Raw genomic sequence first — 22673 nt, 5'->3', positions numbered from 1 at the left:
TAATCCCTCTGAGGCCTGGCTCTTCTGGGGCTCAGCTGAATGCCCAAGGTATTCAGCAAGGTCTCCTCTCTGGCAAATGGGAATTCAAACATCCTGTAACCTTGCCCACCCTGACCCCTCACTCACTCACTCACAGCCAAGGTCGCTGTTGGCTGCCAGGCTTTGCAGGGGGTCCTTCTTTCTTCCTTCTTTGTCATTCCGCCCTTCAAACCCCAGCCATCTTGGAAGCCCTGAACTCTGGCTGCCGACTCCTCAGGTCAGGGTGCATGGGGTGCTTGCTTGGGCCGTCTCCTCGGTGTTAGGGTCCAGAAGGTCTCCCCAGGCCGGAAGCGGGAGTGGTCACGGGGCTCAGGGGGGTCTTCTTCCATGATTCACAGGAGCCCTGCGCCTCCTTCTGTCCAAGGTCTGAAAACCGTTGTTTCACGTGCTCTGTCCAGCTTTGCCTTGAATCCGGAGGAGGGCTGGTCCCATACCAGCAGCTCCGTCGTGGCCAGAGTGTCAGGTCTCCGGTTCTCTTCCTCAGACTGACATCCACAAGGAGGGGTTCCCGGATGAGACCTGTGGGTCCGGCTCCCACTCATTCCCACCCCCAGCCTTGGATCCCACGATGCCCATTTGCTGCAAATTCATTTCCCCTCCCCTCTCCTTCCGGGAGTCCCCGGCCCACACCCCCCTGCCCGGGTCTCTTCTCCTCCTTAGTGGCACTTTTTCCAAATCCATACATTCTCTGAGTATCTTGCTCCAGTTCAACTTCCAACTTCACAGGAAGGAGAGATCACTATGTTCTCTTAGTTTTAAATATCTCTTCTATCTTACCAATTCTACCCCCCCCCCCACTCCCAGACAAGCCCTCCCTCCCCAGAGTTTTGCGTCCACTGGTTTTGCTTATATGCATGCATACAAGTCCTTCGGCTGACTTCTTATCTCCCCCAGATCTCCCTACCTTCCCTGCAGTAATTTGACAATCTGTTTGTTGCTTTACTGTCTCTGTATCTATCTTTTTGTTCATCAGTTTATAAGGTTTTTTTATTATCCATAAATGAGTGAGATTATGTACACATTTAATACCTTAATAAAAATAAAATCTCTTCTATGTGTAAATATCGCCCATGTTTCTTAGAAGAGCAATCAGCCAGTCTGTCTAAAACTCTTCCTTCCTCTGCGAAAGCCCGGGCAGGAATTCCAGCTTGACAGCATTGCACGTGAGGGGGTCAGCAGATGGGGTAAACTATGGGATGAAGTGAGTTAGGAGCCTGGGAAACCCATCTCGGCTCGATCCCCAACTGCTCTGTGACCCTGGTGTGGTGCCTGTCCCTCTCTGAGCCGCTGCCTCCCTGTCTGCCTATACACCCTTGGGGGCCAATGGAGGGGAACGTGGGAGATAGGCTTGCCTCCAGGAGAAGCTGGGGAAGGTTCTAGACTCCCAGGTTTTTCTCAGGCTTTGCTTTCTGTGGACTGAGAAGAGGTGTCTACCCTGAAGCATGGGGGGCGGAGGTGGGGGCTGTGGCTCGAGAGGCCCCGCCCTCGGCCAGCTCCGAGGGCTCTGGGGGACTGAGAGCGTGCCCCTCTCAGGTACCGCCCCCGGGTGGGAGCCGCCGGATGATCCAGACACAGGCTCTGAGTGCTCGCATCCAGAGGTCTCCCCGTCTCCACGCTTCGTGGCCGCGAAGACCCAGACGAACCAGTCGGGGAAAAAGGCCTCGGCCTCCGTGGTCCGATGCTCCACCCTCTTACACCGCACTCCTCCAGCCACCCAAACCCAGCCGTTCCGCACTCCAAATTCAGGATCGCCAGCCAACAAGGCAACCTCAGGTACCGACAGCCTGTGTCCTCCATCCCCCCCTCCCCCCACCTGCCACCGCTGTGTCCCAGGCCGTTGTTCCCTTGCAAGAGCAAGAGTGGGGGTCCCCTCGTTCTGGGGGACGCATCGGGGTCCTAGCTCTGCCTCTGACTGGCCCTGAGACCTTGGTGGGCCACCTAACCAACCTCTCTGAGCCTACGTCGTCTTATCCTGAATCAGAGGGTTGTACAAGAGAGTTTGCAAAATTTTCCCCTCTTAAACAAGAGGCTATTTCGCCCCCTAAGACATGGCCTAACGGTGTTTTTAAAGACTGTTTTAAATTCAGTGCCAACATTTGAACGTGAGGCGGTTTTAGGGGAAACCTGACTTCCAGCTGACGTTGACAAGTCCCAGCCCGCTCTCCTGCAGAGCAACAGTCGGCTTGGGCTGAGCCACAGCCGCCTCCTTCCACAGAGCATGCGCCCTCCCTTTTTCCACAGTCCCCACCCCTCCCTCCTGCCCGCCCAACACCATCGCCGTGTGGCCGGTGCCATTCATTGCTCATTGTGGTCACGCCATTTGTCTGTCTGACATCCAGCCCCGTCCATCCATCTGTGCTGCCTGCCTGGAAACCCCTCGGCCTGAGCTTGCATGCCCCGTCTTTCAGAACGCCTGGTCTAAGAACTCATTTCTTGAAGCGGAGTGGCCGACCTGCTCTTGGCCTCCCTCTACTCGTGACTTGGCTCTGGGGGCCCTGGCCCAGCAGGAAGCCCATGGATGCCAGCGCCAGTGTTTTCTCGGTCCATGCAGAGGGGCTCGGACCCCCGGAAGGGTGAACAGCAGTATTTCTCCCGGGAAAACGGAGGAGATGCATGGTGTGCTGGCGCCAGTTTTCAGGAACCCCGGTTCATCCCCGGTGGAAGGAGGGAGAGTGCTGTAGGGCAGAGCGATGACATGGTCCCTCTGGGATCATGGGCCTTTCGGTGGCTTTGAAGAGGCCCCCGGCCGCCCATTAATTACACAAGTGGTCAGGCTGAGGGCAGGGACCCGGGAGGCTGGGCTGGTGGGTGACTAGCTGTGTTGGCTATTCTCCTTTGTCCGTGGGCTACTGTGGGGCAAGGCTGTGTTCCTGAGAAATGTTTGAAGACAGGCCGATGACGTGCAGGTGTCCCAGGAGGAGAGTGAGCCCTTAGCCTTGAGCATCGTGGGCTTTGAGGTCCTGTGTTGAGAAGAGCCGATAGCCGTTGTATTTTTCTAGGAACAGCCTGGTCCTCTCCGGCTCTTTGGTGGTAGATGTGGGCTCAGCTAGATCATGGGATTTCGAGTTTCAAGTGTTTGCTTTTTATTCTTGACCTATGGTGGGAGTTTCTACGTCTGTCGTTCCTGCAGGGAGCTGCCTGGAAGGGGCTGTTTGGTCTGTGGCAGCGGGGGGACTTGCTTCTAGCTGCCTCTCTGTGACTGAGAAGACTTGGGGGTGAAGGGGGGTTGGCAGAGCAGGTGGGCAGAGCGGAGGACACCAGGCTGCGGGCAGGAACCTGCACGGCAGAGCTGGAAGTGGTCGCCGCCTTCACCGCGTTGGGACCGGCAGCTCTTCCTGCCGGTGCGGAAGGTGCGGGCCTGTGCCTGGGGCCCCACCCACCGTATGCCCACTGGTTTATGGCCCAAGGTGCCCGGGGCAGGGAGAGCGGATCAAAATTTGCATTATGAGCTGAGCACTGGGAAACAAGCGTTGACCTCAGTTGTTCTAAGTTCTGCCAGTGGGTTGGTGGGGCTGCGTGGAAGCCCTCCGCAGAGGGCTCGCCGTCCCCCTGCCTGCGCGAGGATGAAGGCGCAGAAAGGAGTCGCTTGTGGAAAAGGAAGCGTCTGCCTGTGCGAGGATGAAGACTCATTCTGCCGTCTTAGAGGATTAGCAGCGCGTTCGGCCCCCGGAACTCACTTTCCTGTGTGTGTGTGTGTGTGTGTGTGTGTGTGTGTGTGTGACCTGTAAAACGGAAGTGACGGCGTGGACCTCATAGAGCTACTGGGAGAACGAAGAGAGACCCTGGATGTAAGGCATCTAAATCAGTGCCTGGCACATAGTAGATGCTCAATAAACGAGAGTCCTCCCTGCTTTCCCTAGGCAGGGAACTGAGGGCCTTTCTCTGCCCATTAAAGGTGACTCCTTGAAGGAGGCAGGCAGGTGGCTCTGAGCGCAGGCATTCTATAGGATAACTCTTGTGATGTGGTGGACAGCCTCTGCGGGAAGGAGACGTTGTTGGGTCAGGGAGTGGGGCATTGAGCTGGACCTGCAGGAGCCGTCTCTGGCTTCCTTTCCTGTCGCCCCCCAATGATCGTCCAGAACCCCCCGGCCCCCACCGCCTGAGCAAGAGCCCCTTTGGCGGGGTGGACTGGGGGACGGTGGCATTTCCCAAAGTGGGTTCCTGAGACCGCCATTTTTTGAGGAACAGTAAGGCATCTATCTGATCATTAAAAAATAGGCGCCCTAGCTGGTTTGGCTCAGTGGATAGAGCGTTGGCCTGTGGACGGACGGGTCCCGGGTTCGATTCCGATCAAGGACACATGCCCGGGTTGCTGTCTCGATCCCCAGAGGGGGACATGCAGGAGGCAACTGACCAATGATTCTCTCTCGTCATGGATGTTTATATCTCTCTCCCTCTCCCTGCCTCTCTGAAATCAATAAAAAATATTTTTTTAAGAAAAAAAAATAGGCTTCAGTGGCCAAATCCATTTGGAAAGGCTGGATTAAAGGCAGATGGGCCTCTTCTTTCTTGGTGACCTTCTCGGACACCCCGGTGCGAGTGGCTTCTCCTTGAGAAAGGGGCTGGCTCGGCTGTTCCATCCAGTGACTTGTTCCCGGGAATCTTTGTCTCCTGGAGCCTCCAGCACCCACTGGGCCCTGAGCTGCTTGGAAAAGCCGAGTCCCCTCCCAGCCTGGATGCCCCATTTCAGTACCTCCTGCAGGTGGGGGAGAGGTGGGCAGGGCATTGGTATCTCCCGCCTTGGATGCTCTCTCTGCCTCTGGGGTCGCAGGCAGTGCCTGGGAGAAGGTGAGCCGCTATAAAAGTGCCGCCCGTCAGCGGAGACACCCAAGACATCGTCAGGAGCTGGTCCTTCCCCCGAGTGAACTCTGACCTGACCTCACCTGGCCTTGGGCCTCCTGGGGTGTGGGCTGCCCCCGCTCTGCCTGGCACACCTTCTCTCAGGCAGGGACCACTGGGCATGTGGAGCTGTCTGGCCCGCCCGCTCTGCCTGCCCTCCTCTCTGCTCCGTGTGGGGCCTGAAACGGGGGGATCTGGCGCAGGGACTAGTGGGGGCAGGTCCCCATGACTCAGTGTCACTCACACATGTGGCTCCCCAGGGGCCAAGATGGGAGCCCCAGGCCCATTTGCCATCTGCTCCCTCGGCTGGGTTTCATCTGCGAGCCCCTGGACAGGTCACCCACACTCGCCCCTAGGCCTGACCCCCGCCCCCTCCGGGCACTGTCCGGAGCGTCTCCTGGGGCCCTGACAAGGCATCAGGCAGCTCAGGTGAGCTTGAGGAGCTGGCGGTTCTGGTTTGGGATCCTGGAGCTCCTCATGGTGCTGATCTCCCCAACATAAAGCCCTGGGCCCTCCTCAGCCCAGGTACCCCAGCCTCTGAGCCGCCTCTGGCAGACCCCCCCTTTGGACCTCGTGCTGATCAGTCACCGGCGTTTTCTCTCGCTCTCTCCCGTCCTCACCAGCAGAAAGCGCTTTCAGCCGGAGAGTAGAGAGCAAAGCACAAAACCACTTTGAAGAGACGAACAGCAGTTCCCAGAACTCCAGCGGTGAGTGTGCCCTGTGGCAGGGGCCCTGTGCTGAGGTCGCCGGCTCCCTGCTCCCCGCTGTGGGCTGGGGTCTCCATGATGCATGCTGGTGGTGTGGGGAGGGGGCTGAGAATTAGGGGGCCAGGGCTGGGCAGAAACCCAGGGGCCTCCTTCTGGGCCTGGGGGCATCTCGGGGAGCTGTGGCCCTTGCTTTCTCCTCCCTCCCCATAGCCTGCAGCATCTACTCACATGGCCCCAGAGAGTTGGGCCTAAAAGAGCCATTAATACATTTTTAGGGAAAACATCGTAGCCCTTTTCTTTCCAGAAGAGGCAACGGGGTTACGGCAGAGAGAGCCGTGGCCTGGTAAGCCACAGAGGCCCAGAGTTCTGGCTTCGCTTTGGACCAGGAACCCACCCAAAGGTTCCCTTCCAGCCCCTGCCAGCCCCAGGTTTGCCCAAGGTTCCTGGTAGTGTTTTGGCGCCCCCTGGTGGCTGCCTCTGCCAAGACCCTGGCAGAACAGAGAGGGCCTTAGAACAGAGATGCCCAAGGCCCCTCTCCCCAGATAGACCTGAGTCAGCCTGGCGGGGCTGTGGGACAGGGGAAGAGGGGGAGGGTAGTCACCAGCGGCCTCTGTCTGAGAAAGGCATAGCCAGGCGGTCTGCACAGTGACGGCCAGGGCAGGAAGGGGAAAGAGTTCTGACACTGGCACTCCCTCTCTCGCACAGTTGAAGTTCCATTCATCCTACTCGGTTTCCACTTGTGCCCAGCGTACCTGGGCACTGCTTGTGTGTGTAGAGCACATGTGTCAAACACAAGGCCCGCGGGCCAAATCCGTCCCGCCAGGCCTTGCAATGTGGCCTGCACCGCGCTGTCATCACTGCACTCCGCTGCGTTTCCATCACAATGACAGTTTATGACTGTTCAGTAAACCATTCGGCCCGCGATTTAGGCTGGATTTTAGATTTTGGCCCCTTCTCTGATTGAGTTCGACACCCCTAGTGTAGACAGATGCTGGACAGAGCCTGGCCGTCCATCCAGGCCTTTACAAAACAGTTGGGAACACAGATTTGAATGTGGAGGCTTCTGCATAGGAGTCTGAGCTCCAGCGCTGTCTCCGGCCAAGGTTCGAACCTCAGCGCCGCCCCCTGGGAGCTGGCGGCTGTAAAGTGGGAACAGCACAGGCGCCCCTGTGTGGTGGGCACTCAGCAAGCGTCCTGCAGAGATTACGTACCCACTCGTGCAGTCTCTCTAAGTAAACGGGGTTATTCCACGAGGGCCCTGAGCACGGGCGTGAGGTGTGCTGGGGTGGCCTGAGGATGCTGACGGGACCCCTCAACGGAGAGGACGTGCCAGCTTTTCCAAGCTGCTCCACCCCTTCTGGAAAACGTAATCCGGCAGCATCTCCAAGAGGTGGGCTTAACCGTGGTGGGGTTCTGCCCGAGGCCACAAGGGGCTAAGCATCAGGACCGGAGCCCTGACCTGCCGGGAGTCTCTGCTCTGAGCCAGCCAGGCTGCACCCCTGCCTCTCCTTCCACCAGAGCCCATGCTCAGCACCGGGACTGGCTGTGTGACGGGCAGAGGCCGTTTACTGAGCGCTTACCATGTGCCTGGCATGTGTCCAGAGCTGTGTGTGTGTCTTTCCTGTCTTCGTGTGTGCCCCAGCCCCAGGAGGAGAGTTACCTTTCGTTTCGGGATGAGAAAACGGAGGCTCAGGAGAAGGGGGTGGTTGCGCCAAGTCCCCAGCTTGTACGTGGTGGAGCCAGGACCCCAGTCTAATCCACCCGCACTGCTCTGCCACCTCCTGCTTCTGCGGCTCACCTGGCAGCACCAGGCAGCGGGGCGGGGGGAGGGGGAGACAGGTTCCAGCAGGCACAGCCCTCCCGCTCAGGGCCAGGACCCAGAAGCAGCCTCCTGTCCTAAGGCCGAGGGCGGACATGGCTCATTTTGCTCTGGGGGCGCTCGCCTGTGGAGAGAAGAGTGCTATGGCCCTGCCCAGTGTCCCAGCCCCAGCCCGGAGTCTGAGCCTGGCTCTGTGCTCCCCTCGCCTGAGGGCCCCATCTGGCTCACCACTTGTTAACGATGGAGATAATGACAGTCATCCGGGAGCACCAGGCCTGGAGGAGACCTGGCTAAACTGTTTCTCTTTTGCAGAAACGGCAAGTCCCCTGATTTCCAATACTTTCCCTCTCCTACAGAGTAAGTGGGGGTCCCACGGGGGGGGCTGGCGAGGGCGAGGCAGGTTAGGGAACGAACAGAGTGGCCACGGCTCTTGGGGCCTCCCCAGAGCATCTGACCTTGGGCCTCCCTCCCAGGCAGGCAGGGCAGCGAGCAGGGCAGGAGGGGTGCCCAGCCCAGGTGGGTGGAGGAGTTGGGATGGGGGACGAGGCAGGCCCCGACAGTGGCAGCCGCCTATGGCCCCCAGTCGTGCGGGAACACAGACCTCCCCGTTCCTGCCCCATGTCAGCCATCCTCCTCCTCTTTCTCCTTCGTGTCCCTTCTTCCTCCCTCGCCTCCTGGGCATTGGCTGGAGTATTGGGAACAGAGAGGAGAGATAAAGGCCCCCTTGTTCCGTTCCCATGTGCTGTCATTCCCCCTTCTGTCCCACCCTCCACCTCTTCGCTGCCCTTCCCGCGTCTTATCCCACTTCTTGCTTTTCTGTGGCTTTCTCCACTTCTTACCCTGTTCCGTTTCTTCTTCCTCTCCCTTTCCTCTGTGTCCGTTGCCTTGTTTGGGGGTTCATTCATACCTCAACTCATTCAAACAGGGATGCCTACAGGCAGGCAGATGGGCTGTGGAGCCAGTAAGACCCGGCCTCTGCCCATGAGCCCCTGGTGCCTCCTCCTGCCCATCCCCATGCCCAGAACGGTGCCTGGCACACAGTAAGCACTCAGTAAATGGCTGCCTGACCCATCCGAGCCCTCTGAGGCCGCACGTCTTCCTCTCCCCACCGGTCCTTCCTGCCCCCAGCCTCCCCCTCACTCGTTAGTGCCAGGGGCAGATCAGGCTGGCCCAGAGCCCCCCGCCCCCATGTGTGTTGGGGTTCCCAGTTTCGAATCCGCCCACAGCCCAGCAGCAAGGTCCTTCTGCCCCTCAATCGCTGCTTCATTTCTCCCCGCAGAACCCTACACGTGCGGCGCCTGTGGGATCCAGTTCCAGTTCTACAACAACCTGCTGGAGCACATGCAGTCCCACGCGGGTAAGCGGCCACAGGACATGGGGCCTGCCTGGAAGACCCCCGGTCCATCCGTTATCACACGGGGAGGGCTTGGGGGGACAGCAGGCTCGGGAGAGCACGGAGCGTGGGCACGGGGCTGAAGAAGGCTTCTGGAAGGGAGCCTAAAGGCCCAATAGGAACTGACCAGGGAGAGATGTGAAGGTGGGCGTTGAGTGTGGCTTGAGGTCAGGGAGAGCAGAGGCCAGAGATGGGCCCAGGGAAGGACCTTGAATGCCAGCTCGGGGCACTTAGACTTGACCATATGGGAATAGAGACAGCAGTTGGAAGGCTGCTCTGGGAGCCCTGCCTGAAACTCCCACAACCCACGCCCGCCCTCCTCTGAAGCCCCAGCCCTCCCCTCCCCTGCTCTGCCAGCCTCTGGAAGCTGAGGCCCAGTGGGGAAGAATCTGCTAGGCCCTCCCTCAGGCAGTTGGGCAGAGGCCATTAAAATGCAAATCAAGGCTGCACCTCCCCCACCTCCTCCAGGCCCCTCCACTCTCTTCCGTGGAGAGCTTTGGGCTGCTTTGTTCTGGTCCAGTGCGGGCAGAGAATGCGGGAGGCAATCCAGTGCAAAGCCGGGCGGCATCTCAGCCGGGCTGCGCCGGGATTAAAGGATTGACTCCATAGAGAGAAATTAAACGTCATGATCTGCGCGGTTCACGGCATTGCTGATAAGGGGGATCAGCCTCGGATAACACCGATCTCATTAAGAGGCTGCCGAATGGCACAGGGTAATTCCCGCTAATAAACTTCCCTTCTGTGCCCGAGGGGACCCTGGCAGGAGCCAGTTTGGGCAGGAATAACACTAAAGGCAGCTAACATGCAGTGAGCTCATTAGTGTGTGTCAGGGTGGTTATTTCGTTGGATCAGGACGAGCCTGTTAGCTAGCTGACATTACCCCATCGTACAGATGAGGAAACCGAGGCTCAGAGAACAGAATCACTGGTCCCAACAGCTGCTAACATGACTTGAGCTCTTCCTTGGTGCCAGGACTTGTTCTAAGAGTTTCACACATATGACCTCCCTTAACCCCAGAACATCCCTCTGAGTTAAGTGTCTGTATCAGCTCCACTTTACAGGTAAGGAGATGGAGGCACAGATTGGCTCAGTAATTTACTAATAAATATACTGAAAAGTCCCTATGCAGTCACCATGTTAGCCTCATGTTCTTCCTCCTTCCTGCTTTGGCCCCTCCCTGGGAGACAGCCTTCATTCCAGCTTCGCATCCAGCTCTTTGTAGACCAGACGTGAGTGTGTGTGAGTGTGTGTGTGTGTGTGTGTGTGTGTGTGTGTGTATACACCTGTGTACATAGGGATAGCCACACAGAGTAAATGCGAAGTCCAGCTCAAGCTACAAATCAAGCCTTTTTACAGAGCATTTACAGTACCTCACCCACGCAACAGCAGCATCTGAGACATGGAAAGGACCTTTATTTTTTTAATTCAGCCAATACTAGACAGTGTTATCTAATGCTAGGCTGGGTAACTTTGATCCCAAGTCCTGCAGACGGTCAGAATGAGGGAATGACCCTCCAGCTTGTCCAGCCCCAGCGTTTTGGGGGGAAGAGGGGAAACTGAGGCCCAGAAATGACCCCCAGCCCTGGCAGAGCTGGGTTCAAACCCAGGGCTTTCAAATCCATGTGCTCTACTGAAGAAAGTCCACCAGAAAGGCTGCTGGTTTCCATTTTAAAATCTGCACTTCCCCTTTTTTAAATATAAGATCTATTCATTAAAAGAAATTGAGAAAATGCAGAGGAATTGGGAAATGAAGAACAGGCCGCCATCTCAAAGTTAACCAGTTACTCTTTTTAATGGGTTTCTCTTCGGTCATTTTAAACTCGGATTCATTGCGATTTTAAGAGGACAGTCTGATGGGTTAACCTTCAACCCAGAATCCCCCTCACCCCCCCGCCTCCATGCAGCCAGGCCCTCCCTGCACCCCAGCCCTGGAAACCACGATTCTGATTTTCTGTTTTTTGGGTCATTTTTGGTAGTTTATGTCTTTCTAAGAATACGTGTCTTTCATTCAGGTTATCTAATTTGCTGGACTACTACTGTATGTAGTATTTCTTTATAATCCCTTTTATTTCCACCAGGTTTTCTCTGATGCCCTTTACCAAGTAGATGTTTCCTTCTCTTCCTAGTTTGCTCAGAGTTTGTGTTGTGGGTGGCTGTTGAGTTTTGTCACATTTTAATGCGCCTTTATACCTGTGGGGATGATTTTTCTATTTTTTCCCCCACTTAGGGCATTACACTGATTGGGTTTCAATTATTAACATCAACTTAGATTTCTGGGATAAACTCCTTATTCGTGATATGCTGTTTTTTGTGTGTGTTTTTAATATATATATATTTTTATTGATTTTTTTACAGAGAGGAAGGGAGATAGGTAGAGAGCTAGAAACGTCGATGAGAGAGAAACATTGACCAGCTGCCTCTTGCACACCCCCTACCGGGGATGTGCCCACAACCAATGTACATGCCCTTGACCGGAATCGAACCTGGGACCCTTCAATCCGCAGATCGACGCTCTACCACTGAGCCAAACCGGTTTTGGCTATACTGTTCTTTCTATACATTTCTGTATCTAACTTGCTAATATTTTGTTAAGGACTTTTTGTGTATATGTTTATGAGGGATATTGGTTGTCGTTTCTTGTAATGTCTTTGTCTAGTTTTGGATCTGGATAATGCCAGCCTCATAAACTAAATTTCTAATTAATATACTGAAAACTCAAAAAACAAAAACAAAAAACACACACACAAAAAAAACACCACCACACTGAAGACATGAGAGTAGGTCACTTGTGTGTAACTGGAACCTCTCCCCTATTTCAGAGCTAGAATTCTGGGGATGTGTGGGGAGGGGGGGCGGGGGGCGCGCGCGGGAGGGGGCTCCCAGCCAGACCCGGTGCTGTGATCCCCATTTGCTCAGCACTTACTCCACGATGGGCACGGTGCTATGCCCTTCCCCTGCGTTACCTCTTGTCAGTCCTCTCAGCAGTTGTGTCACATCTGTGTGATTATCTTCATTTTTCCAAACGGTGAGAATGAGGCTTCGAAATCACATGCTAGCTGTGTAAGGAGGAGCCGGGATTCGGCTCCAGGCCGCAGTCCCAGGAGGCATGCTTGCCCTCACCTGCCACACTCTCATTCTCGTCTGTTAGCCCACAAGCCTCTGATGCTGCAGGCGTCTTCAAACTACGGCGCTCGGGCCACATGCGGCCCGCAGAGGAGTCTGATCCGGCCCGCCAGGTTTTTTGGGCAGTGAGCGCAGCCGAGGTGTTACAGTAGGAATTAGTAGTTCATATAGTCCGGCCCTCCAGCTCTCTGAGGGACCGTGATCTGGCCCCCACTTTAAAAAGTTTGAGGACCCCTGCTTTAGGGCAACGGTCAGCAAACTACGGCTCTCGAGCCATATGCGGCTCTTTGGCCCCTTGAGCGTGGCTCTTCCACAAAATACCACAGCCTGGGCCAGTCTATTTTGAAGAAGTGGCGTTAGAAGTTTAAGTTTAAAAAATGTGGCTCTCAGAAGAAATTTCAATCGTTGTCCTGTTGATATTGGCTCTGTTGACTAATAATGAGTTTGCCGACCACTGCGTTAGGGTAACACTCTGTCCCCTTGGTGCCCACAGCGGACAATGAGAACAACATCACCTCGAACCAGTCCCGGTCGCCCCCTGCTGTTGTGGAGGAGAAGTGGAAGCCCCCTGCCCAGAGGAACAGTGCCAACAACAGTAGGTCTCTTCCAGGCCGGAGCCAGGGGGACTCCTGGAGGCCTGCCCCACGCACCTCCAGCCCCCACTCTGCTTGCTCCCTTCTGCCCGCATCCCCGCCCCCTGCGCCTCCCAGGGTGACGGGAGGCCGTGCCTACGTTTCCAAAGCACTTTCACCCTTAAGACCTCATAGCATCGGCCAAGGGAGGCCCGGGGAGAGGAGGTGACCTGTTTGTGATCAGAGAGTCCCAATTAGTGACGGGATCGGAACTGGAATCCACTCTCACAATTCCTGTTGGCTTCTCTTTCCTCACGTGCTGGCTTCCTGCATTTTATTCACGGGCAGTGCCTTTGTTAGCAACCATGGCTATCCCGAGGGAGAGGTTAGACTAGTTGGCTTCAGAAGTCTGGGTGACCGGCCCATGCAGCAAGTATGCTGCCCCCATACCACTACGTTCTAGTCCCACGCTCGTGGCAGGCATTACTAATCCGTCAGTCACAGAATGTCATTCTCATGAAGCTCCTATAATTTGTGTGCAAGATGAAGTCTGTTCATCTCTCCTCGTACTAGATGCTGGGAGCATTAGTCTGCAGCTGGATCAAGGAGCCTCGAGTGCCAGGGTTAACCAGGTCTCTCCTTGTGTCCCCGCCAGCCGCGGCCAGTGGTCTGCCGTCCAACAGCCTCATCCCCGAGAAGGAGCGGCAGAACATCGCCGAGCGGCTGCTGCGGGTCATGTGCGCTGACCTGGGAGCGCTGAGCGTGGTGAGCGGGAAGGAGTTCCTGAAGCTGGCCCAGACGCTGGTGGACAGCGGCGCCCGCTACGGGGCCTTCTCCGTCACCGAGATCCTGGGCAACTTCAACACGCTGGCGCTGAAGCACCTGCCGCGCATGTACAACCAGGTGAAGGTGAAGGTGACGTGCGCCCTGGGCAGCAACGCCTGCCTGGGCATCGGCGTCACCTGCCACTCGCAGAGCGTGGGGCCCGACTCCTGCTACATCCTCACCGCCTACCAGGCCGAGGGCAACCACATCAAGAGCTACGTGCTGGGCGTGAAGGGGGCGGACATCCGCGACAGCGGCGACCTGGTGCACCACTGGGTGCAGAACGTGCTGTCGGAGTTCGTGATGTCGGAGATCAGGACGGTGTACGTGACGGACTGCCGGGTGAGCGCCTCCGCCTTCTCCAAGGCCGGCATGTGCCTCCGCTGCTCGGCCTGCGCCTTGAACTCGGTGGTGCAGAGCGTGCTGAGCAAGCGGACGCTGCAGGCGCGCAGCATGCACGAGGTCATCGAGCTGCTCAACGTGTGCGAGGACCTGGCGGGCTCCACGGGCCTGGCCAAGGAGACCTTCGGGTCGCTGGAGGAGACCTCGCCGCCGCCCTGCTGGAACTCGGTCACGGACTCGCTGCTGCTGGTGCACGAGCGCTACGAGCAGATCTGCGAGTTCTACAGCCGGGCCAAGAAGATGAACCTCATCCAGAGCCTCAACAAGCACCTGCTCAGCAACCTGGCGGCCATCCTGACGCCCGTGAAGCAGGCCGTCATCGAGCTGAGCAACGAGAGCCAGCCCACCCTGCAGCTGGTGCTGCCCACCTACGTGCGGCTGGAGAAGCTGTTCACGGCCAAGGCCAACGACGCGGGCACCGTCAGCAAGCTGTGCCACCTCTTCCTGGAGGCCCTCAAGGAGAACTTCAAGGTGCACCCGGCGCACAAGGTGGCCATGATCCTGGACCCGCAGCAGAAGCTGCGGCCCGTCCCGCCCTACCAGCACGAGGAGATCATCGGCAAGGTGTGCGAGCTCATCAACGAGGTCAAGGAGTCCTGGGCGGAGGAGGCCGACTTCGAGCCCGCCGCCAAGAAGCCGCGCTCCGCAGCCGCCGCCGCTGCCGCCGCTGCCGCCGGCGGCGGCGAGAACCCCGCCGCTCCGGACGGCGACCGGCTGGGCAAGAGCGAGGTGTACGACTACCTGCAGGAGCCCCTCTTCCAGGCCACCCCCGACCTCTTCCAGTACTGGTCGTGCGTCACCCAGAAGCACACGAAACTGGCCCGGCTGGCCTTCTGGCTCCTCGCCGTCCCGGCCGTGGGGGCCCGGAGCGGGTGCGTGAATATGTGCGAGCAGGCGCTCCTCATCAAGAGGCGGCGGCTGCTCAGCCCGGAGGATATGAACAAACTCATGTTCCTGAAGTCCAACATGCTCTAAGGCTTCCGCGTCCGGACCGAGAGGAGCGCGAAAGAGAACACGGTAGGGAAAATGGATACGCAACACTGTCGCCAACAAAGGAAAGGAATTTATGTTCTAAACACTGTGGACCTCATTATCAACGCGCCCCCCCCCTGCCCCCCGCCCCCGGGAACTTAAGTGCTTTTTTTCAGTGTGTGTGTACACACACACACACACACACACACACACACACACGTGTGTGTGTGTGGGTGCGAGGCCCCTTGGCTCCTCGGCGTGGCCACTGTAGCTTCGCGCGCACACGTGCACACACGTGCACACACATACCACCCTGGTGCATGCCCACGCCTGCTCGTGGGCGCGTGTGCATGAAACCGGGCGTGTGGGGGAAAGCCGAGCGTGTGGAAAGGGAGGACGCGCTCACCTCGTTTCCTCGGCGAGGGGCTTTGAAGACTCCGCTTTCAGGTGTGCAGGTGGGTAGGACGCTGACGTTGCAAAAGTGTTCGGGCAGCTGAGATCTGAAGTGACTTGACGCTCTCTGTCCTCAGCCCACGGTCCCTCTTCTCCCTGCGTGCCCCTCCCCCCAGCCCTCCTCACCCTCATGCACCCTCCCCAGGCTGCCCTGCGCTGGATTCTCCACACGGCATCAGATGGACAGTTTCTGCACTGGACTTCGTTCTTGTTCACCTTCAGGGCATTGAGCGGCTGCCTCCGGGGTGACACGGGGCAGCCGCCTTAGAAACACACCTATCTCTCTCCCCAAATCAGGAAAGGAGACTTTAAGCATAGAAAGCTGACGTTTTGGCTTTTTAATATAAGAAAGAAAGAAAGAAAGAAGAAGAAAAAAAAAAAGAGACGTATTTCAGAGAAGTATAGACACTATGTCCACTCCTTAATTCTCTTCCTCACATTTTAGCCGTTTTTACCTTTCTGTTTTTTTATTCCCAAGTTTGATTTAGGCTCTGCTAGGAGGCACTGAATGTCTATAACTTATGTTTTGAAGGTTTTTTTGTTTGTTTGTTTGTTTTAGTTGCCTTTTTTGTTCCTCAAGTCACACTGTAAACTAGCTCATCTCAGTGGTATATGCGCTCTCCTAAGGTTTTCACCGGCCTTCGCTGTACTGTCCCATGTCTGTGCGTTGGAACAGCCGAGACCACGCTTGTCTGTGCTGCGTGGAGACCGGGAGGGGGCTGGAGTCGCAGGTCCCCGGGGTGGGGCTCGGTGGAAGCCATGGGGACGCCTGTGGTTGAGGACTGCTCCTGAATGTAAGGGAAGGCCCGCCCTCCCGGCTCGCCGCGCCCCGGTACCGCGAATGTCCGACTTGTATACCCAGAGTGCATTACACTACTCGCCACGTCACTGACACTCTCAGCTCAGCAGGGACGCCTGAGCTGATCCACGTCTGTCCACGTCCGACACACCTCAGACCCACCCCCACCCCTCCCCAGGGCCCCAGGGGTTCCGGTGGGCCCATTGCCCACCGCCCTGGGGTCCCCGCACTCGAGCCTCAGCCCTCCCTCCAGGACAGTAGTTGAGCACGGTGCCTTGTGGGCCAAACGGTTGGTGTATGGAGGGTGGCATGGCGTTAGGCCGCTCTGAACTTGATGCTGTGAACGATGTCCGTAGGCTTTTCTCTCCACAAGCAGTTCCGTTTCTACACACTCAGTCCAAATGCCGAGGGGGGCCCCTCCCCTCCCCCCCATAGCGGTGGTTCCGTCAGGATCGGCCATCCGCCCCGGCCCGCCTCTCTGTGAACAGAGTGCCGGTGGTCTCCCGTCCTCCGGTGCCCGTGGCTGTGGCACAGAGATGGCGACGCCAAGGGCTTCAGGCTGAGGACGGCCACGTGGCTTCCGGAAAGGCACATCCTACCGTCTCAGGGGCCAGGGCCACCCCTTCCTCCCCAGAAAGCATTACTCAATTGCCAGATACCTCGACTACAGAAAGCACTGTACCCTGCCCGCTCCCAGTCCGGGGGTGGGGGCTGGGCAGGTGACGCTGGTATAGAAACACTGTCCCCGGGCGCCTCGCCTGCTCACTTCGCCTCATGAGACCTACCCCTCCGCGTCCTGATGTACTTCGCGATGTATGCGAGGGGGCCGGGGGCACGTTCTCTCCAGCAAGCCACGGCCTCAGCCACCGCCTGCCACGTCCTCGCCCAGAGAAGGGCCAGGTGTCTCCTCACCACGTCTCCAGCTGGGCTCACGCCATCTGAAGAGCCCCCATGCGCGCTGGCCGGCCACCTGATGTCACTTCCCAGGGTGTCTCGGCAGACTTCGGACCGCCGGGGCCTTCCAGGAGGTGTCTGTGGGGGTGCTGAGGAGTGAGCGGTACCTCCAGGTTCCTCCGGCTCCGCTCTGCTCTGCTCCGCTGCCGGGGAGGCTCAGAGCTGCTGCTCCCTTTGTGTGGTCGGTGGAAACGGCCTTGCGGCCCATCCTTCCTCTCCGTGGAGCGGAGCTGGGTGCTGGTGTTGCCCTGTTTGGAAGTAGGCATTTCGTGTTCTTGTGAAGCCATCAGAGACCGAGTCCAGATGTGCATTTGGAGTCTTTGGACCACGAGGTGCCAGCCCTCCAGAATGAATTCCAGTCTCACCAAATTCTAGGCACCGAGTCACGTGCCATCCTCCGTTTTCCAGTTCCTCCGAAGGTTAGTCCTTAGGGCAGTCCCTTAAAGCCGTCTCCTGGGGCTGCCTCGACCACCTGTGGTGACAAGGTGGCAGGTAGCCATCTCTCTCTCACAGCCGCGGTTCCCCAGAAGCTGGTGTCGCCAACAGCAAAGACGGTGCCCGGGCGCCCCTCCGTCTGCTTCCTCACGCAGGCAAGTCCCCACAGCAGGGCAGATCCTACTGCCGCCCACCGCTGAAGAACCCAAAGAGCTCACAGGTCCAGCCACTGGCCCCCGGTTTATAGCAATATCCACCTTGTTCAGACTCTAGCTCAGCCAAAGGATGGGGGTAGGCTCTTCCACTTGATCTCCAGGCACTGGCCCTGGCGTTGACCTTGGGAAGGGTCTTGTCTCCTGCCTCCTACTCCTCTGACAGCTGTGGGACCTCCCAGCCCCGGCCCTCGGCAGCTGGCAGACCCGGGACCGAAGTTCCCGTCACATTCTGGGCAGCTCCAGGTGTTCGCCTGCTGACTTGGACACGACTCCTCTCAAGCCATGTGGTTCCCAGGATGGAATGGGTCTTTGCGTTGGCATACACGGACCCAAGAGGAGACTGTGGAGTTGGCTCTTCCCCTCTGAAGCCAGCTGGCTTCACCACCCAAGCCCAAGCCAAGGACTGTGTCTCGTGGGTGGTCCTCAGATTTGGAGTAGCGGTGCCATCCCAGTCATCGTGAGCAGGTGCTCCTGTCCCAGCAACGTCCTCCCTCCCCTGCGCCTCGGTCAGCCAGCCAGGCCTCCCCCGGGTGGTGGTTAGAAACCAGGAAACACAGGGAGGAGCCACCTGCTGCGTGTGCCTCCAGCCCTCAGAGCGGCTCTTGGCTGGGGGAGAGGCCGGATGGCACATCGAGGAGTGTGGGTCTCCATCCGGGATCCTAGGAAGGACTGTTGACACCAGGTCCACAGGCTGCCAGGAGTTCTCGCCTTCGGTCTGCTCCTGGGCTTCGCCTTCAAGAAACACCGGAGGGAAGCTGCAGGGCAGAGTTCCACTGCGAAGCCGGGCTTCTGTCCTTGGGGGTCCCCCGTGCTTGCGGGAGGCCGCCTGCCTCCTCCCGGACCTGGACTGGGCTCCTTGGAGAGTGAGTGGGCCCCTGGAGGGATGTCAGGGATACAGCGCATGCTCTCCGGGCTCCAGAGGATCATACGGAAGGTTGGAAATGGAGCTGGGATGCGGATGGAGAAGGAGGTGCCGTGAGAAGTGGCCCAGAGGGGACAGTACCTGGATGTTGTCATCGTGATGGACATGCTTGCAGAGATGGAAGAGGAAGTGCACAGGGCACGTGGGTGGGCTTCTGCCCCCCTTGAGCTGGACTGAGTTCATGGCTGGCCCTGGCCTTGGGGACAGGCCAATGCCTGTGCCCCTGGGATGTACCTGGAGGAGGCCTCCTAGCCAGGCTGCTGCTTTAGACAGAACCGGGAGTTTGCTAGGGAAGGCTCCGGCTGTCCCCCGGAGACCGGAGATGATGGCTCCTGTCCCGGCCCTGCCTGCCCTGGCCCAGCCCCCGGGATCCACAGGGCCAGCGGGAGCATTGGGATGGGTCCGCCCCTCTCTTCACTGTGGCTCATGTTTGCTAGGCCAGTTATGGTGAACCAATGATGCAGTGTTTTCCCTCTCCTGTTCTCCTCCTGGCTCCCCGCTCAGGATTTTCTGGAGGATTTGATCGTTTCTCTGTGGCTCTCCTTTGGGTTTGAGGATCGTAGTCAGCAGAGGCCTGCCTCTCCCCAAAGGGCCCTGTGCTCTCCTTGCGAAAAGGCACCTGCTCCCGCGTGGATGAGGGAGAAGATCCCGTTGGTCTGTTCATGTCCCCACCGCCACCGCCACCGCCACCACGGTGTCGCTTTAAAGACTCAACTCCTGTTCTGAGGAGGACCTGCTGGGTTTGCAGTTGGGCGTCAGCATCGGGCCCGTGAGGGTCCTACCCATCCACTGGGCACCTTGACTCTTCAAACCAAAGTTCCTCACAGGGGCACCGCCCAGCCTTGACGGCAACCTCAGGGGCCCGGGATCCGGGGGACGCTTCCTGACGTCCAGGTTGGCAGCGACCTCGGGGTCTGGAAGGAGGGGCTCCTCCCACAACCCAGGTGTCAGCAGCCAGTCCCTGCCGGGGACCCTCCCCCCCCTCCCGCCCAGCCAGGGCGGGTGGGTTCCCAAGCAGTGAGCAAGCTTGTGACCTGGCCTGGGGCAGGGACTCACCATCCAAGAGACAGAGGGGCCTGCGGGACTGGAGGCTCAGACCCACCAACCACGTGTCCGGGGCCGTTCAGATCCCAAGCATCAGGAAACCATTTTGTACAACCACCTGAAGCAGAGATATTTTTTAAAAACGTACCAATTATCTTCCGTTCTCTTCTGATCCTACCTTTCTATCTTTTCCCCCACAACCTCCTGTCGGTGATTCTTTCACATCAGGTAAATCTTGAGAAGGCCTTGGTGCCCCTCCCTCCCAGGCCCCACCCCCACCCCCCCATAACCACGTGCGTGCACCCCCATCCTTTCTCAGTAGTGAAGACGTTCTAGGCAATACCATAGGCACATCTGACTGTGTCTCTCTCTCCGAGTGCAAGAAACTCAAGTCATCTTAAAAAGAAAAACTACAAACAAAAAAAATTTACAAAAAAAAAACACAAACACACAAAAAAAATATCTTTTTTAGGCCAGAGTTTTCTACAGGTATTAATGAATATTTTTCTTAATCCTTATAAGTTTTATGTGTTTAATATTTCTTAATACCGGTAGCATTAATTTATACTTTTGTAGCAACACAATATTTTTATAAACAGCCAGTGGCTTGGCTCAAGTCTCCACGAGGGGTTAACGCAGGGCCATCTTGGGACCCTGTGTACCATGTACTGTATTTAAAAAAAAGAAAAAGAAAAAAAAAAAGTTACCTAGTGTCCCCCTTGCTGTATTAATGAACAAAAGAGCGTTGTTTGCGATCTCCTGTGCCGGCGTGGATCTCACACGCCTGTGGGTCCCACAGCTCTGCACGGGGTCACATTGCATGGGGGTTGCGTTGACGGTTCTTGTATGATGTGTGAGGGCCACACTCCCCCCCCCCCCCGACCAAACGTGTGGGTTTATTTAAGGGTTTTCCGTTTGTCCTTTGGGTTTTTTCCATTTCGACTCTGTTTGGGTCCCTGGAACCGTTTCTCCATTGACAGCCAAATCAGTTTCGTGATGTTTCACACTTGTACTGACGTCACGTGGAGGAAAGGAACGGAAAAAGGCAAGGTTTTTACAAAGGAATAAAACTCAAAGCTGAGCTGTTTAAATGTTGCTGTTTTTAACTGTCTGTTCTGGTCCGAAAGTGGGACGTTCCCAGGGAGAAGAGGAAGGTTCCACTTGGTTCCTTAAATCGCCAAAAGCCCCCCCAGCCCAGAATTCAGAACCCCTCGACCCCATCAATTCTTGCAATGTTACTTCCCGGTTGGTCGATGCCAAGGCAAAAGACATCCTTTTAATGGTTAGAGGATCAGTTGCTTAAATGATTCCATGTCGGTGTTGTATTTATGGTTTTACAATAAAACGACCTTTAGGAAGATGGCGGTGTGTGGTGGTATTTCTTGGGTTTGGGGTTGGGCTGTGTGGTCCAGTGAGGGGCATCTCCTGGTGAGTAGAGATGGCTCAGAGGCAGGGCACCTGGGGTTCACAGCTGGAGTCCATCCCAAGGTCAGCGCTGCTACAATAACTCATCTGAGCTCATTGCTCACCTCCAGCACCAGACCCGGCTCAGCCAATGTTTGATAAATGACGGAAGGGCGTGGCCAAGGGGAGGCGTGGTCCCTCCAGGCCTGGCTATTGGACATGGTCCTGTGGGAGAAAGGATGGCTGTCATCTGAGTCCTGAGGGGCAGATCCAAGTTCGCCTGGCCCAGGGTCATTTCTGTGCCTCTCGTGAGCCTGTGGCCTTGGCCTCCCCAGTGTTGTGTGTGATGTTTTGTTTTCTGGGGAAGGGTATCCGGGACTTTGCAAATTCCTGATGGCGTCTGCCAGCGCCCTCCACGGTGAACTGCTGTGTGGACTTGCCCCACCGCAGGCCTCGCCCAGAGCCTCACAGGCCAGGCACGGGCACGGCAATGCCCCGAATGAATGGAGCCCACGGAAGGCCAGAGGGACAAGACGCCGTTGGAAGATGCCCTGTGGCCTGAGCGGGCGGAAGGGTGATGGCTCTTCAAGCAGGAACACCTGTGCAAAGGTGACATCGCCGTCTCGCTGTCAAGGTAGGCGGATGCCAGACACCCAGCACCTCTCCGTCCCTGCCTTCAACCAGATGCGGGCTGCTCTTAGAGAGCGTGCTACTTGGGTCAGCTGAACTCGTTCCATCGAGTCACACATGCAACAGCTCCTGGGGGCGCCAGCTGATGCCCTCCCTCCGAACCGTCCTGTGGGGGTTTTCTGCTGCTGATGGTGTGGACAGCCCTGGGCCAGCAGCTGACATGTAACCGGGAGTTTGTGTGTGGTCTAAAACAAGGCAGGAGCCCTACTGCCACTGACCGTCCGCCCCACACCTTGGAGCATCGCCAACAAGACCAGAGCCTGCCTATAGCTGGAGGGCCAGCCTCTGCATGTGCAAGTTTAAAAAAGAGGACTTTAAAAATAGCCACGTCTATTTATATCAGAAATGAGGGGCTTGAGAATCCAGTGAGTCCCCAGGGCGGCCACTTTGCCAACAAGGATTCTGGGGCCTCCGGAGATGAGCCTCACAGACTCTGGACTCGGGGGTCACAGGTGTGCTTCAGCCCGCCGCACCCCTGAGGGGTGGAGTCAGGATCCGGGGGAATTTTTTGCAGGGAAGTCGTGGAGACGTGTCATTTTGCAGAAATGCCACGGAGACAGATGCCTCGGGCCTGGGCAGGGCTGGTGAACCTCAGGAGGCCCCTGTCTCTAGGGGCTGCTCACTTCAGCTTCTCTTCCAACCCCCCTTCAGCCAGCAGGGTGCAGGCCCTGAGCTGCCGGGACTTCCTTTTCCAGAGACTCGAGAAGCCCGGATGTGTATATGGAAGCTCAGGTTTTAAATGTCGCCTTCAGAGCTGTAAAAAGCACCTTCCGAGTCACACACCCCATCCACCGGCTGGCCTGCCTGTGCACTGTGGCCGGCGCCCTCTGGTTTAAGCATTTGTTCTTCAGGCCACTCTTCAGAGGGGCGCCTTCAGCCGCCTGTGTGGCTCTGCTGTGCGCAGCATGTGTGGGGGGAGCAAGGTGCGGACACAGTGTGATGACATTTGCTTGTGGCTTCCCCCTGAACCACGGCCCAGACCCCACCCACTTGTGCCCAGCCAGCCCTGGCCGTGACCACAGGCGTGTCCCTCAGGACAGCCCTCTCCCAAGCGCTGGACTTTGGA

General features: G+C 57.4%; 1 protein-coding gene across 15 annotated transcripts in view; it reads left to right on the top strand.

Annotated features, from left to right (window-relative positions):
* ZNF618 (zinc finger protein 618) overlaps nucleotides 1–20873 on the top strand; it is a 148303-nt gene extending 127430 nt beyond the window's left edge. For 3 of the 15 annotated variants that reach the window (XM_036412004.2, XM_036412005.2, XM_036412001.2), the window contains 6 exons: nucleotides 1573–1812; nucleotides 5502–5585; nucleotides 7717–7761; nucleotides 8684–8761; nucleotides 12414–12515; nucleotides 13148–20873. In XM_036412004.2, coding sequence (XP_036267897.1) covers nucleotides 1573–1812; nucleotides 5502–5585; nucleotides 7717–7761; nucleotides 8684–8761; nucleotides 12414–12515; nucleotides 13148–14694 — 2096 coding nt within the window. In that variant the 3' untranslated portion in view covers nucleotides 14695–20873. The remainder of the gene's footprint in view (nucleotides 1–1572; nucleotides 1813–5501; nucleotides 5586–7716; nucleotides 7762–8683; nucleotides 8762–12413; nucleotides 12516–13147) is intronic. The other 12 variants (XM_036412015.2, XM_036412012.2, XM_036412009.2 and 9 more) reach the window with 9 other exon arrangements.
* The last annotated feature ends 1800 nt before the right edge of the window (nucleotides 20874–22673 follow it).

The sequence above is a fragment of the Pipistrellus kuhlii genome, unplaced genomic scaffold (assembly GCF_014108245.1).
Source record: "Pipistrellus kuhlii isolate mPipKuh1 unplaced genomic scaffold, mPipKuh1.p scaffold_m20_p_43, whole genome shotgun sequence".
In the NCBI taxonomy this organism is placed as follows: domain Eukaryota; kingdom Metazoa; phylum Chordata; class Mammalia; order Chiroptera; family Vespertilionidae; genus Pipistrellus; species Pipistrellus kuhlii.
Note: the sequence above shows the minus strand (reverse complement) of the source record. Positions and strands in the feature narration are given on the sequence as shown.